The 15,822-nt window shown below is 42.6% G+C and overlaps 1 protein-coding gene across 3 annotated transcripts in view; it reads left to right on the forward strand.

Annotated features, from left to right (window-relative positions):
- Positions 1 to 12,785, forward strand: part of ARPC1A (actin related protein 2/3 complex subunit 1A) — a 29,858-nt gene extending 17,073 nt beyond the window's left edge. For all 3 annotated transcript variants that reach the window (XM_036308205.1, XM_036308203.1, XM_036308204.1), the window contains 7 exons: positions 2,393 to 2,615; positions 4,577 to 4,684; positions 6,954 to 7,166; positions 8,623 to 8,698; positions 8,922 to 9,115; positions 10,589 to 10,679; positions 12,374 to 12,785. In XM_036308205.1, the coding sequence (XP_036164098.1) occupies positions 2,393 to 2,615; positions 4,577 to 4,684; positions 6,954 to 7,166; positions 8,623 to 8,698; positions 8,922 to 9,115; positions 10,589 to 10,679; positions 12,374 to 12,412 (944 nt within the window). In that variant the 3' untranslated portion in view covers positions 12,413 to 12,785. The remainder of the gene's footprint in view (positions 1 to 2,392; positions 2,616 to 4,576; positions 4,685 to 6,953; positions 7,167 to 8,622; positions 8,699 to 8,921; positions 9,116 to 10,588; positions 10,680 to 12,373) is intronic.
- Positions 12,786 to 15,822: the final 3,037 nt, after the last annotated feature.

Below are 15,822 nucleotides of genomic sequence, written 5' to 3' on the forward strand. Positions count from 1 at the left end.
GGTCAAGGGCATGTACCTTGGTTGCGGGCACATCCCTAGGAGGGGGTGTGCAGGAGGCAGCTGATCGATGTTTTTCTCTCATCGATGTTTCAAAACTCTATCCCTCTCCCTTCCTCTCTGTAAAAAAAAAAAAAATTATTTTTCGCCCTAGCCAGTTTGGCTCAGTGGATAGAGCGTCAGCCTGCGGACTGTAAGGTCTTGGGTTCTATTCTGGTCAAGGGCACATGCCCAGGTTGTGGGCTCAATTCCCAGTGTGGGGCATGCAGGAGGCAACCAATCAATGATTCTCTCATTGATGTTTCTATCTCTCCCTCTCCCTTCCTCCCTGAAATCAATAAAAATATTTTTTAATTTATTCTTCATAACTTTTCATTTACAAATTTCTCACTACAGTCTTGGGTTTCCTCTCCTCTCAGTTGTATTTGCACTTAAGTGGGCAGTCAAGGGACTGGTGGTGACTTTTTTTTTAATTCAGACCCTGAAATTTTGCTTCTAACCCCTAATATACTGATTAGCTTAAAGATCTCCTTCCCCCAAATCAGAGAAAAACATAACATGTTTTGATCTTCTGCAATCTTTACATTGTATTCTCCAGCAAAAACTTGTGACCATCCCTTTTTGCTTTTACCAGGATTTGTATATAATGCTAGTGAGCACTCTGATCTGACTGACTATATATTACCAAACCCCACCAAAGACATAATTTCTATTTTTGTTGCTATTGCTTTCCCACAATGTTATTTCTGTTAGGTTTGGCCTATTTTCTCTAAGTCCCTTTGCCAATGGCCTTATGGCCTAAAAATAATAACATTCAAAAATTACAAATTGGAAATTTTGCATTAGGAAATACTTTTACATGAGAAAGGACTAAGATGAAAGACCAGAGAGATAGCCAAAAAAGTGAAATATTTAGTTGTGTCCTTTTTCTCCCCTGCTTCTTTTTTGGAATCCTTTGAACTTGGGCCTGTTTTCTGTCCAAATGCTCAAATGATTTTTTTTAAGTCTTAAAAAACTATTGTTGGAAAAATCTAAGTATAACTCTGTGGCAGAAGACCAAGATCAAACATATTTTCTCAGAAAGATAGTAACTACAGAAAAATAAAATTTATCTTCTGAAGCTTTCTAGAAGAAAAGACTAGTCAGTGCTGGAGAGATAGAGTATAGCAAACATCAAAGGGATATCAGAGTCCTCGTGTGTGTTTTTTTCTGTGAGTTTATTCTTTTGTATTAAATGTTTAATTGCTATCTTTTAAAACACACACACACACAAAAAGACATTTTACAATGGACAGTTTTAAACAGATAACAAAAATAGACAATAATGTAATGAGCTCCTTGTATACTCATCACCCAGATTCAACAGTTATCAACACACAGCCTGTCTTGTTCTCAACTCTCTGCCTGTACTATTTTGAGGCACATTCCAGACATTGTATCATTTCATATTTCAATTTGTATCTCTAAAAGATAAGGACTCTATCCCTCCCCTTCCCTTCCACTCTCTCTAAAAATTAATGGGGGAGGGGGCGAATATCCTCAGGTGAGGATTAACAACAACAATAAAAACAAATAAAAAATAAAGGTACTTTCAGGCAAAAAAATCTTAGAGGGAAGATAAAGGACTTCAGACCAGATATCTTTAGAAACCTGTGAATGGGTGGAAAGAAAGTCCCTGCTTAGTTTTGTAACCTCTGCAATTATAAAAACAGCTCTGTTCTACCTGGCCTCGTGGAGGATCCCAAGTTACAGAACTTTGTGGAGAAACATCCTTGCCCTTGTGATGTGTTGATCAGGACCACATCCGTCCCCACCGCACCAATGGCCACCTGCCTGTGCCATGTCAGTTGTCATTGGCTTAGGCCAGTGGTCGGCAAACCGCGGCTCGTGAGCCACATGCGGCTCTTTGGCCCCTTGAGTGTGGCTCTTCCACAAAATACCATGTGCGGGCGTGCACGTACAGTGTGATTGAAACTTCGTGGCCCATGCGCAGAAGTCGGGTTTTCGGCCTGGGCGAGTCTATTTTGAAGAAGTGGTGTTATCAGGCTACGGGAGACGCAGCGCAGGCGGGCCGTGGGATTCGCAGCGCGGGGGAGGCGCAAACGATTCATGCACGAGTTGAGTGAGACTGGCTACAAGACGAGTGTGGGTGGGAGAGTTGGAAGGGGTCGACCTCAGCGAACGCACCTCAATCAGATTGAGGACGTTTTTTAGGAAAGGCCAGCTTAGGAGTTCCCTAATTAAGTTAATAACAATGTACCTACCTATATAGTTTGTTTAAAAAATTTGGCTCTCAAAAGAAACTTCAATTGTTTGTACTGTTGATATTTGACTCTGCTGACTAATGAGTTTGCCGACCACTGGCAAAGTAGATGATGCCATGTCTCACTTGCAGGTATCGACTGGGCTCCCAAGAGCGACCGCATCGTCACTTGCGGGGCAGACCGCAATGCCTATGTCTGGAGTCAGAAAGATGGTGTCTGGAAGCCAACCCTGGTGATCCTGAGAATTAACCGTGCAGCCACTTTTGTCAAGTGGTCCCCACTAGAGAACAAATTTGCTGTGGGAAGTGGAGCAAGACTCATTTCTGTTTGTTACTTTGAGTCTGAAAATGACTGGTGAGCAACATCTGAGTTTTTTTACTTCTCCCTATAGAATCATACATTTGAAACACTATGTCCTTGGTGACTTCTTGAGACACTGGGTTAAGGCTTAACTATTGCTTCAGTTTTTCTTCATCTGAAGGTTTTTTTTCCTCTGAATTTTCCATTCTCTGATTGCACGTTTTTCATTCCTATGTGCACATTGAGTCAAACCTCACATCTTTCTCATACTAATACGTGCTTTCCATGTTCTGATCTCCTAACTTGTTTGTTCTATAACATACCACTACTCTTCTGACTCTGTACTGTCCAAATAGCTGTTTTCTTACTCTGATAGATAATTTATAAATTTGAAAGATTCCCAGTGTCCTGAGAAATAATTATTTTTCCTCTATCTCTATCCACTTAAATTTCTAGGATTCTTACAAATAACAATGTTCTCCTTTCTTTAAAGTTTATTTGCTAACCAAATCTGTGCCTTGGTATAATGCTTTACTTGTTTAAGCCATTGAAGTAAAAATTGGTCAGGATCTTGGATATATAATCAGCCTGTTGTACTTTTTTAATAAATCACTTGTAGCTAAGCCAGTCAAAATGCAGGTTTATTTTATGGCTAAGTAATTTACTTTATTCCTTCCTTCTTATTCTGATAAGAAAACAACTCTGCTCTACCTGACATGTATTCAGGAAGGCATAACTACTCTTCATCCTGGAATTGTCATTTAGTAGGAAACTGGCAGTATGTATTTGCACTAAAAATAACAGAGTACACATTGCTCTTTGTGTTAGTGTTCCTACTGTTTGCTTTCTGCTGAAACAGTGAAAGGAAGGGATTATCATATTACACTTTGTAATTTAGTAAAACCTCGGAAATTTTGATTCTTTGAAAAGGAAGTGAATTTGCAGCAAAATTGAATTATGCATTTAGACATGCATTTTTCCTTCAAACATGTGTAAAATTAGGGCTAACAAAATGTTGCCTGCTAAAAAACATTTAGACGGCTCACTATAACACATATGTAAGAAACAATTTTTCTTTCTAGGTATCAATGTCAGTGATTGTTCACATTTTTATTCATTAAAAAATAGTCTCAAATATAGGTAAATTGGGCTTTATTGTAGTACAAAGTGTCATTTGAACAAGCTGTATGTTTAGGGGAGTTTCTCAGCTATAAAGCAATATTTTATTGGTATGATGTGAGTACTTTAAAACAACCTTTAAGCCTTCAGTTTAAAATAACTGTATTAAACAAGTAGAATATTGTCTATTTTTCCGAATGAAATTTTTCATATAGGTTCCTAAGAACAAGATTGTATAGAAAAACAATTTAGCTTTCAACAAAAGACATTTGGTACAATATTAAGCCTCTCATGTTGAACAGAGCATGATTGGTTTTTAAGCAGCAGTTTAAGGGCAGAAATTATGCCAGAATCATGACTGATTTTAGACATAAATAAACTCTTTAAGTGAAGCTAGAGGTTTTCAGTGAAAAAAAGTTAAGAAGAATTTGATGCTTCCATAAACTTACTTAATATTGGAAACTTGGAAAGGAAATTAAGCTATCTTACAACCCAAACTTAACCTAAAATGAAATAACAAATCACTCAATATTTACAATAAAAATTCAAATAATTTCAAACCTCTATTTTTATTTCAAAGGTTAAAGTCAGACATAATCTGAAACTCCATGGGCACTACCAGAGTTCATCCATAAATATACTTACTAAAGAGGATGCCCTGGTAGCCCGAAAAGTTCAGAACCAGCTGCCCTGATAAGAATGTCAAACCTAAGACAGGTATATGGAAGGGACAATCTGTGGTTCTTTCTCTCTTCCTCTCTTCCTTTAGAAATTCACCCTCTCTCTGGCAGGAAACCTGGTAGTCACATAAGAACCATGCATTGATGTTTTTGCCTGACATATTTGTAAGTCATTTTATTTATGGATAAACTAAAATAGAGTTTCTCCTTTTGTAGGTGGGTAAGCAAGCACATTAAAAAGCCAATTCGCTCCACGGTCCTCAGCTTGGATTGGCATCCCAACAATGTTTTGCTGGCAGCAGGATCATGTGATTTCAAATGCAGGTAGGAACAAATGAGAATGGGTAGACAGACTTGAGTTGTTCATCAGTCATCTTTCAATAAATATTTTTAAGGTCCCTTTTTGTAAGGTACTATGCTAGGTACCATAAGGGATTCTGATGAAAGAAGCTTATGGTCAACAAAGGAGAAAGAAGTGGACTTGGAAGTATGGGAGAAGGAAGATGAAAGGGTGGGGATAGGGAAGTTTTCCTTAGGCAGAACACCCATGGTTTGGAATGGGGGAAGTGTTCTTCTCTCCCTCTCCCTCAACTACAGTATTATTTCTCATTTTATACCCAGGCAGCAGACTGCACATTACAGAGTGAAACTAAGAGCAACAAAACATAGCTGAACAGTGTGCTGCTGAGCTATTATTGTGCTATTCCTTTTCAGTTAAAGCTTTTTGTTTTAAGTATGAGGCTAGAAGAAACACAGCTACTTGGCTAACTCCTTTAAGGATTGTACAAGTAATTGCTTTTTTTAAAGTTGTTCTTTATCAACAGGCTTTTTTCCCTTTAGCCAGAATAAAAGTAAATAAGTGTTGCTTTATGTTGATTATATGGTCGATTGGGAGATGGGATGCATCTTTTTCCAAAAGGGTATATGGAGAATTTCCAGAAACCCTGACTAGTGATTTATATTCAAGAATACCCAAGGGAGCCCGGCTGGTATGGCTCAGTGTTTGAGTGTCTACCTATGCACCAGGAGGTCACGGTTTGATTCCTGGTCAGGGCACATGCCCAGCTTGTGAGCTTGATCCCTAGTGTGGGGCATGCAGGAGGCAGCCGATCAATGATTCTCTCTCATCATTGATGTTACTATCTCTCTCTCCCTCTCCCTTTCTGAAATCAATAAAAATATATATATTTTTTTAAAGAATACCCAAGGGTGTTTTTGTTTGTTTGTTTGGGGTCTTTTTAGTTTTTCTTACTAGTAAATATGTGTGTGACAGTTTGACTATGAGAGGGGGATTCAGTAGTGTCAAGGCACTTTTTGGAAAAATATTGGTAATTGTACTTAAGAACCAATATAAGAGTAAAAATACATAGATACTCTCTAGAATTTTTCATATTTAGGAGTTTTGTTTTTGTGATGCTACCCAGTCATTTTAGCTCCCTTAGAAGATGGAGCTAAGTGTTACTAAGTGATCATACCACCTGGATCGTCAAGCTATACTAAAAATCTGGTTGTGAAAATAGGTTACATTCTTTCTTAATAATAATTTCTAGAAATAAACTTTGCTTTGACTTGCACTCCTTTGGGTATGGGTCTGTTCTGTTCACACACTGGAGTTGGCGCAGCTGAGAACCACCTGTTCTTTCCTGGACTCAGATGACTAAAGCAGTAGCCATTGTGACTCTGATTTAAAGCACAGTGATGCTAAGGTCACATCATCTAACTAACAGATGCTTACTGTGCCCTTCCCCTCTCTGGTGCCTGACTCTTCCAGAGCTGCTATTGCCATTGTCATTTTGGAGGGGAATATTCTAGGTCATTTAGGGAGTCTTTAGATTCAGGAGGTTTTGAAAAGAAGCTTTACAAAATAGATACAGCTTTGGAGGGCAAAAGGAAATAAAAGAATCGATTCCCAGCTGTTCTGTATCCCTTTTGCTACCCACCTCAAGGAATTAGAGAGAGAGACTGATGATAGCAGGCTATAAAGGACCCACCTTCATCCCAGACTATACCTGCCACAAAGGCTGGACAGTGGCCTGAGGGTACGGTGAGCACAGCCCTCTGCCTGACAGTGCTGGGGAAAGCCTGCCTGCTCTTCGCACAGCCTCCCTCAGCTTTCACTTTAGATGTCCCTTTCTTTGAGTTCATGCTATTGGTTTTTTGTAGGGTGGCAAATAGTTTCCTTTCTCCTACCATTTGACTGTGTGGGTTTCTTGGAATACTGTGTTGAGAATGAAGGTAAAGTAGACAAGAAAGAATGCTTTGCTCATTTTGCCAGATGTCCCATGGGCAAGGGAGGGAGGGACAGCACAGTCCTCCCACAGAATGTACACTTCAGGAGGGAAGAGCTTTTGTGTTCTTTATTTCTAGAATGGCACTCCTAGAGCAGCACTCTGATTATTAGTTGATTGAGTATGGATTGACCTGTAGGCAGCCTAGAACCATTCTGTGTCTTCAGAGGTTTCTGTATGTTAATTTGTTCCATCATATTTTACTCTGCATTCGGAGACACCTTGTAGCAGTGGCCTGTGGCCTATTTCTATATACATATATTATCATTTACTTTTTCCTTCTCCCCCTGCCCCTTAAACTGCAGGGTGTTTTCTGCATACATTAAAGAAGTGGATGAAAAGCCAGCCAGTACACCCTGGGGCAGCAAGATGCCTTTTGGTCAGCTGATGTCAGAGTTTGGTGGCAGTGGTACTGGTGGCTGGGTGCATGGCGTCAGCTTCTCCGCCAGTGGAAGTCGACTGGCCTGGGTCAGCCACGACAGCACCGTGTCCGTTGCCGATGCCTCAAAAAGCGTGCAGTGAGTATTTGCATGGGGTGGGATTTCTCATCAGCTGGGCTAACGCTGCCCTTCTCTGGGTGCTCATGTAGGACGCAAGCATAAAAATCTGACTGAGAACTGCAAGGCAGCCTTTTCTAGTAAAGTCACAGGCACACATTTAGATTGTCCATTTGGGGAAATTTTAAAGAGTTAAAATTTAAAGAGTTTCACTTCCAAAAACACTTCTTAATGAAAGTGCTGGTAGTGATTCCTTTGAAGGACCTTCCTGGTTTGCTACTGATAAGAGTTCCTTCAAATAGCCAGTTTTGTCTGTTACTATGAATTCCTTACAACATGTAAATGTCACACACCAGCCTTAAATTAAATAGAGGATGTATTCTTGCTCTGTGTAGTCAGTGAACAATGACTCCATTCATTTGGGACTTCATTCAGTAATATTAAAACCTTGGAGCCAGTTCCTTTGGTGTATGCTGGAAGAACTCGAATCGCGATGACTCATTTTTGCCTGCTCAGCTAAGGAGAGCATTAGGCATCTTGTTAGACGTCAGAATTCGTATTTGTTCATATGTTAGAGGAAGAATAGTCTTTCCTAGCGCCTCCTTTTCCATTGGCAGCCAGAGGTAAACCACTCTTAAAGGTTTCCTGACTTAACTGTCTGCTGGCAGTCCGTCACATCAGGTGCCTCTGGCTCCCTCTGCCACATGGTGACAACAAAGTGGTATTTCAGAAAGGATATTGTTTCCTACTGGATTGAATTGTATTTTTAAATTTTATGGGGGTTTTTTAATGTCTTATTATAAATGATAAAGTCTTCTGGAAGATTTCTGCGCATATATATAGATACTTATAGTAGCCCTAGCTCCTAACCCAGGTGGAGGAAAGAGAATAGGCTTTACTGACTGTTAGTGGTCCCAGCCCTCTAGGAGCCCCTAGTGAGCACAGGCCAGGAGAAAATAGCAAAATAAGGTGTTCAATCGTGAGTGACACTAAGAACTTTAGGAGATCAGAGAAAGGGGAAGCCACTTTAGGCTGATGTGGTCCAGGAAAAGCTTCATGGAGGTGATCAAATCAGAGCTGAGCTTCAGAGACGGGTGGACTTTGGATAAGCAAGAGAAGCAGAGAGCATGTGGTAAAGGGGTGTGGGAGCACAGGCAGAGATGGGAAAGAACAAGTGCTTTCTGGGGACCAAGCTGTAGACCAGTTTGTCATGAGTTGGGTGTTGGGGGGAGGTAAACTTAGAAGGGAGTAGAGCACAGGCTAAAGAGAGCAGAAGGCCTCAGTTTCTATAGGTTATCTCGGGGCCATTTCATGCTTGAGATTCCTGAAAGGCTAGGTCATGGGGCTCCTTTTAAACATAAGTGGTTGTTTATACTGCCAAAGCCCCTGTGAGAATGGGTCCTTTGTCATCTTCTGTATCCATAAGGAAACTGAGTGGTTCGTTGTATCTCCTTTTAACAAGTGTTCTTGTGTTCAGGGTCTCAACTCTGAAAACAGAGTTCCTGCCTCTGCTGAGTGTGTCATTTGTTTCGGAGAATAGCGTTGTAGCCGCTGTAAGTATTTCTCTTCATCTTTCCTTGTAATACACTGTATATAATTCTCCAGAACAGGAGCAATGCGTGCTCTGTGACTGTGCACCAGCACAAAGTAGAACAGCCTTTTAAAAGAAACAGAGCTAGCCTTTAGGAATAAGAGAGGCCTGTGGTGGTGAACATTCTCTGCGGGGTTAGTAGGTAGACTGTGACCCTCCAGGGCCTGACTAATATCTTGTTTCAGGGCCATGACTGCTGCCCAATGCTCTTTAACTATGATGACCGCGGCAGCTTGACTTTCGTCTCCAAGCTAGACATTCCAAAACAGAGCATCCAGCGCAACATGTCTGCCATGGAACGCTTCCGCAACATGGACAAGAGGGCCACAACTGAGGACCGCAATACAGCCTTGGAGACCCTGCACCAGAATAGCATCACGTAAGTGCCACCCAACCACCTGGGGCCCCTGGACCGGAACTGAGTTCCTGGATGCTACCTGTAGCCAGCGCCTAAAAGTGAACTACACCCGCCTAGTCATTCTGTCCTTCAAGGTGTAGATGGTACAAGGCATCCCACATGAGGAATGCAGATCCTGCTGTGGACTCTGAGCTGGTGTGGACTAACAGTGCACCCCAACCAACTGAGCCACACCGGCCAGGGCTAAGTTGTGCTTTTCATCATGTTGAGTGAAAGGGACCACTAGACTTAAAATAGGCTGAACATGTTCGTGCTCTATTGAAAAGTGTAACTTGAAGGCACTGCAAAACTTTCTTCACACTTTTCAAGTTTCTCTGTCTTGAATGACTTTCACAGTTATTTCTTGTGAATTTTTCTTAAGCTTCTCTGCAGACTGTGTATCAGGAAAGAAACAACTCTCTTTGCTTCTTTGAGACTTTTAGTTTAAAAATAAAGAGACAGACCCTTGCAGAGTGACATGTTTACTTTTATTTGCAGATATTAAGTTTGCCCTAGAGCAGGATTAGCAAACTTTTTCTGTGAAGGACCAGATAGTCTATATTTTAGACTCTTAGGGGCTATATGGTCTGTGTCACAACTACTCAACTCTTCCATGTGGTACAACAAAAGCTGCCATGGACAATATGTAAATAAATGAGCATGGCTGTATTTCAGTAAAATGTTATGGACACTGGAATTTTAATTCACATAATTTTCACATGTCATGAAATAATAGTTTTGGGGTTTTTTCCAACCATTTAAAATTTTAAAATCCATTCGTAGCTCACTGGTAGTATGTACCACCCCCTTCCCTAGAGGTAATATTCTAGTCATTTGAGAGGAGAAAGGAAGATACTATCTGAGCTACAGAACTGATTTTCTTGGAAGTTTTTCAGATAATTAGGCTGAGACAAGTTGTTTCATTTGTGTTCCTCTGTTTTGCGTGGTTGGGATTTTGTGGTGTGTCTGACTATTACTGGCATTTATAATGATTAATTTTAAATGAAGGAGAGCTCTTGGCTTATATGCCCTGGTTGTCAGGGAGTCATTGGGAGTTTTTGTCTTGATTGGATTTCAGTCGCATTTCATCCTGCCTCTGTTTGTTTGTTTGTTTGTTTGTTTAAATTAGTTTCTTTTTCAATCATGGCTGTGGTCCTGGCCACATCCTGCACTGGGCAGTTTGCAGGCTGTGTGGCCTGGATTGTCTTGTTTCTCCACATCACTAATTAATGTGGGTTCTTAACCTTTCCTTCATATCAGTCTTTTCTCTTCTGGCCATCTGGGAATATGGTGCATTTTCATATTTTCTGAGTCAGATTGCTGCAGCCTAATATTAATAGACAACTTGATATTCAGGAGTTGACAGTTTCCTTGAAATGCCCTCATCCTGTCAGGAAGGCTGGGGCTCACTTCTACCATGTGCCTTACAATCTCTTGTTTCTGCTTTTTTTTCAGTCAAGTATCTATTTATGAGGTGGACAAGCAAGATTGTCGCAAATTTTGCACTACTGGCATCGATGGAGCCATGACAATTTGGGATTTCAAGGTATTTTCTGCCTTTCAGAACAAATCCTGTTTTAAAACTTCCTATGAGAAAAATGTTTCTCATTTTTTGAAACAAAATATCAAAGCCAATGCAAAGCAAAAATTTAAGATATTACACTGTAGTTGTCTTTAAAACCTAAAGGTCATTAGCAGGAAACCACATTTTCCCAATGATTTGGAATATATACTTCTTTCTAGATGTCCATCTATTCATTGAGGAAAAGTTGAGTGCTGTTTCTGTAGCCGGCCCTGTGTGGGTACCCGTCTAAATTTAGCTACCAGATATATTTGCACGGTTTACACTAATTAGTCTAATAAACATTTACTAAGTGTCCTCTGGGTGCCAGGCATGGTGCTGGGTACTGAAGATATTGAGATGAAGGAGCCCCTGAAGGGCTTGTCTGGTAGGAGAGAGAGGAGGGTGAGGGGATTAATTGAAGCTCCAGAAGAGAAGCCAGTGCCTCTGTTTTTACATCGAGGAATTTAGGGGGAGGCATGGACTGCCAGCACTGCAGGGAAGAGCTGCATCCCTAGATGCAGTGGAATTTCAGGAATGGTTGGGGGCGAAGGGGGTGCACAAGCATTCTAAGCTGCAACAGCAGCCTGTGCAGACCAGGCCCGGAGCTCAGAGAGTGCACACTATATTCAAGGCACTGCCAGTGGTGTGGACTGTGGTGTGAGTCCTACAGATGCAGAAGATGGAACTAGAGAAAAGAGCATGGCATGGTCAGGGAGAGGACGCTGGGCTTTGTCTACAGACAACTAAAAGCTATTCCAGAACCGATGTAGAAAAGCACCAGGCTGTAAGGTGTGGGGGGCCTAGGCAACAAGAGCTTGGGGCAGAGGCTGTTGAGTCCAGGGAATAGGTGGTGAGGATATGAACTCCAGCTGTGGCAGGGGTTGTGGCCAGGAGGCTCCGGACAGAGAGAGGTTTAGGAGGCCTGATGGAAGGCGTAGTGACAAGTCTAAGGACTCTGTATACTCCAGCTTTATAGAATTTTGCTGTTGTACATTTCCATGATGTTTTTTCCCCTCCTTGGTTCAAATACATAGTATGGAAAAGCCTCCAGAATATTCTGAAGGAACAAACCATCTTTCTCTAAATGTATCCTCCCACTCCTTTTTTTAATCTTCATATGCTTTTAGTCCCGGGCATCTGTAGGTAGCACCACCTGGGTGGTTACAGTCATGCCCTTTTTCCTTTGGTCTCTCAGGCCAGGTCTTTTTCTCTCTTTTTGCACTTGTGTGAGCTGGGAAGTCCCAGTGCAGTTTTCTCTTCAGTCCATCCACCTTTGAGCACCTGCTGTGTTGTGCAGCAGGCTGACTGCTGTGTGGCCTATGGAAACATAGAAGTACCTGCCATTAGGGCATCTAGAGTGTGGTGAAGAGGCAAGGGTCATGTGCACAGGTGGCCCTCATCAGTAAGGGCCAGTGAACAGATAAGGAGGTGTGTGCCCAGAACCTATGGGCTGGGGTAGTGGAGACAGAGGAACACCTGGCCTGGAAGGGCCAGCAGTCCTGGAGAGGCTCTGGGCAGAGTCCTGGGAGAGCGTGTCTCAGATTTGGGGGGTATAAGGAGCACAAGGGGCCTGCACCTCAGCCAAGGAGAGGAGGGGGAGTAGTATGGCACTGTGGGGGAAATGCCAGGATATACAGTCCTCAGTAACCATTAGTGTTCTCCCTTCCATTTTCAAGACCTTAGAGTCTTCCATCCAGGGCCTCCGGATAATGTGAAGCTGAGTGAGCCTCCCAGATCCAGCATGACAAACTGACAAACTGCCCCACGGCAGCTCCACCATGTGCATGATGGTGAGGAGAGCCAGCCGCAAGGAAACACTGAAGACACATATCGCGCAAATGTTGTTTGTGTGGTTTTGTTTGAATATAATTGGTGAAAGTGTTGGATTTTTAAAAGCAGCAGTGATTGAGTTTTGTTTGTATTTTGGTTTTTTGTTTGTTTGTTTTTTTGGTTTTTGTTTTTGCTATTTCATTCCATTTTTGACCAAAGCTTCTCTTTTAGTAGTTTATTATGGAAATTGTCACACTAACTTAAAGGGTGGAGAGATATGTAAATTGCTAAAAATTTAAATAAAAATACTGAATATGTTTTTGGTTCTGTTTCCTTATAATATTTCCATGTTTAGTAGAAAGACTTAATCAGTTCTTCTTTAGACTTGTTTTAAAGGTAAAATCTTAGATGATTCATTTCTTACAGTGAATACAAATGGTTTTTCTTCAACCAAAAGAACCACTTATTGCATGCTATCTTTTAGCATTGCAGTGCTTTTGCAAAGTAGGTGGACTGTTCCCATGGTGCACAGAGATGCCCACCACCATTAAGCAGCCACGCCCAAATGGGAGCCTGCTCTGAGACCTGAGGTCTGGGCCCTGTGCCCTGTGCCTGCAGCAGGAACTGCTGTAATCGTGTGCCACTGAGGGCATAATGCGAGGACGTGTGGAAGAGGAAAGGACACGTTATTATTTTGATTTAGTGATTATTGTGCCCAAGCTAAGTTATTTTCATCATAATTAGACATGAAGTTTGACATTCCAAGGCTGCGAATCTTGAGAGGTGTAAATATAAATGAATAACAAAGTAAATCAATATAGAGTAGCCTTGAGTTGTGGCCATATTCTTGACTTCACTGGCCCAGGAGAAGTAGAGCAGGGATTCAAACACAACTTTAGTTTTAGGGCCCTGGTAACAGTGCTTCTCAGAGGACATCGTGATAGTCTCAGAAGAGTTATTTTGCCCGTTTGGTGACTCGTGGGAGCATTGCTTCCCTCCAGGAGAGGACCCAGAAGCACCCGGCGTGCCAGGTCGGGGGGCCTGCCCCTTCCCTGTTGGCTGCCGTGTTCTCTCTGGACCTGCTGGCAGGGCTCCTTTGTGCATATGTGTTTGCACCAGCGTATCAGCAAGGTTGTTTTCACAGAGAGAGGAAAGACAAAAGCATGCCAAAACTTACGAATTAGCTCATTTCTTTTCACTTTCATTAAATCACATGACTTGGCTAGTGAGCCCAGAGGTTTTTAGAGAAACAATGTGTTGCATGAAAGAAAAAACAACAAAAAACGAAATTTATGAACTTTGCCACCAAGAACTTAATAGCCAACAGAGTAGTCTTTTTCCCTTTTTTGTAACGTAGGCCATTTCTCACCCATGGAAGACCACCCATCCCAAGCATGGCAACCAGAAACCTTCTGTGCTGTAGTGCAGTGCAGGGGTCTATGCGATTGTGGAAGCTCCTCCTCTCACCCGACCTTCGAGAACAAGGCCAGGCGTGGTCCACAGTGACTGCCCTCTGGAGGGGACCTAGGTCATCACCAAAGCCCTTTGATTTGAAGCTTTGGGCTTTGGTGTCAGGGCTCTGCCAACCTGTGTAACCTTGAGCAATAACTAACATACCTGAACCCCAGTCTCCCTGCCGGTAAAACAGTAATGCAATATTAGTAATTCCATTAGATAGCAAAGGTGGGATTTGCTTTCAGGCTTAGCACTGACCCTATAGTAGGCATGGAGACCCTTAATAACAGAATAGCATAGGGTAGGAAACAATGTATGAAGGTTTTTGTTAACCAAAAAAAATTAAGTAGTTCTTTCCAGAATAGTATTAGAAAACCAGAGTCAGCCTCAGAACACAGATTAATTACTTAAGCATCACCCTTCAGTTTGGCCCAACAGTCATCACGAGTAGTTTACCTCCATGTGTGTCCAACTCTGGAGGCAATGATGTGAAGGCCCAGGTTTCCCCCAGGGGTGTGCAGTGTAGCTAAGGCAATAAAGCTACCCCAATGTGGGATAGTCAGTACAGATCAAAATGTGAATTATAAGCTATGTTATCTAAGTTATTGTGTATAATTTATGCAAAGTGTGGTAGGTAGAATAATGCCCCCAAAGAGGTCCATGTCCTAATCCCCAAAACCTGTGAACTTTTCTGATGGGATTAACTTAAAGATGTGACGGGGAGAATATATTGGATGACCCAGGAGGACCCACCATTATCACAAGGATCTTTATAGGAGGGAGGCAGGAGGGGAGTGATGATGGAGTCCTCTTGTTGCCTCCAGGAGGCATGCCACCTGCCCGCAGAGACTGGTTGTGGACCCCTGACCACAACTGTAAGAGAATCCGCCTGTGTTGTTTACAGCCACCTGCTTGGCAATTACCACAGCAGCAATGGGAAGCTAATACACTCGTTCAGTTCAGAGAAGGGAAGTACGGTCACAGTGAGGGTCAGAGCCCAGCAGTGATTGTAAAAATTAATTTACTAGGTCATGACTGGCATTTTATAAAAATAAAACACCTGTTCAGGACTTGCAAGGTGGGGGCAAAAATCAGATTGTGACCCTTAGCAAATACTCATCTCAAGGTTGATTTGGAAATAAGAATTCTGTTGGAGAGTGTGTCAGCCCTCCTCCCATGCCCACGGGGGAAGAGTAAGGACTACCTACCCCTCCCCTGAAACCTGCTGAGAGATTAGATTGTCTTTCCGATACGGACCTCTGTGTGTTTGCTGAGCAGTGACTGTGATGTGACACATGCCTATGAAATCAGGATGTGGTAGGCTGGCTGCTCTGAGGGCAGCGAGAGCAGAAACCAGACTGCCCTGGAGCAGACTTTTCCCCTGAAGACGGGCGAGGATGCTTGAATGTCTCTCCAGAGCCAGATGTGAGCTGCGTGGGGCAGAGAGAGAGCAGGCCGGCAACTGAGGGATGCCATAAACGCAACAGGGGAAGCAGTGAAACTGACATACAAAGACAAGTGCATTGTCCACCTCCCATCCCCAATGCTGGTGACGTCCGTTGGTTAAAATAAATTGCAAGTCAGAGGGCAATGGAGCTCACGAATGCAGTCTATACAGGTGAGCGCGCTGAGGCCCAGAGCAGAGGGGAAAAGAGTGGAAAGTAGATCCAGAGGGACACACACCAGGAGGCACAAACATCTGGAGGAACAGACAGAAAAGAACAGAAAACATCCTGTGGGTCCTGAGGCATCACCGAAGCTTCAAAGTTAGGACACCCCTGGCCTCTGGAGAGAGCTCAAGACTCCTCTCCTTCCACTCCCTCACCGGAGGGGACATCGGTAGAGGCTAAGGACCACACAAGAAGGACCCTCCACTGGGGATGGGACCAGGATGTGTAAA

Source organism: Myotis myotis, unplaced genomic scaffold (genome assembly GCF_014108235.1).
Source record: "Myotis myotis isolate mMyoMyo1 unplaced genomic scaffold, mMyoMyo1.p scaffold_m19_p_5, whole genome shotgun sequence".
Classification (NCBI taxonomy): domain Eukaryota; kingdom Metazoa; phylum Chordata; class Mammalia; order Chiroptera; family Vespertilionidae; genus Myotis; species Myotis myotis.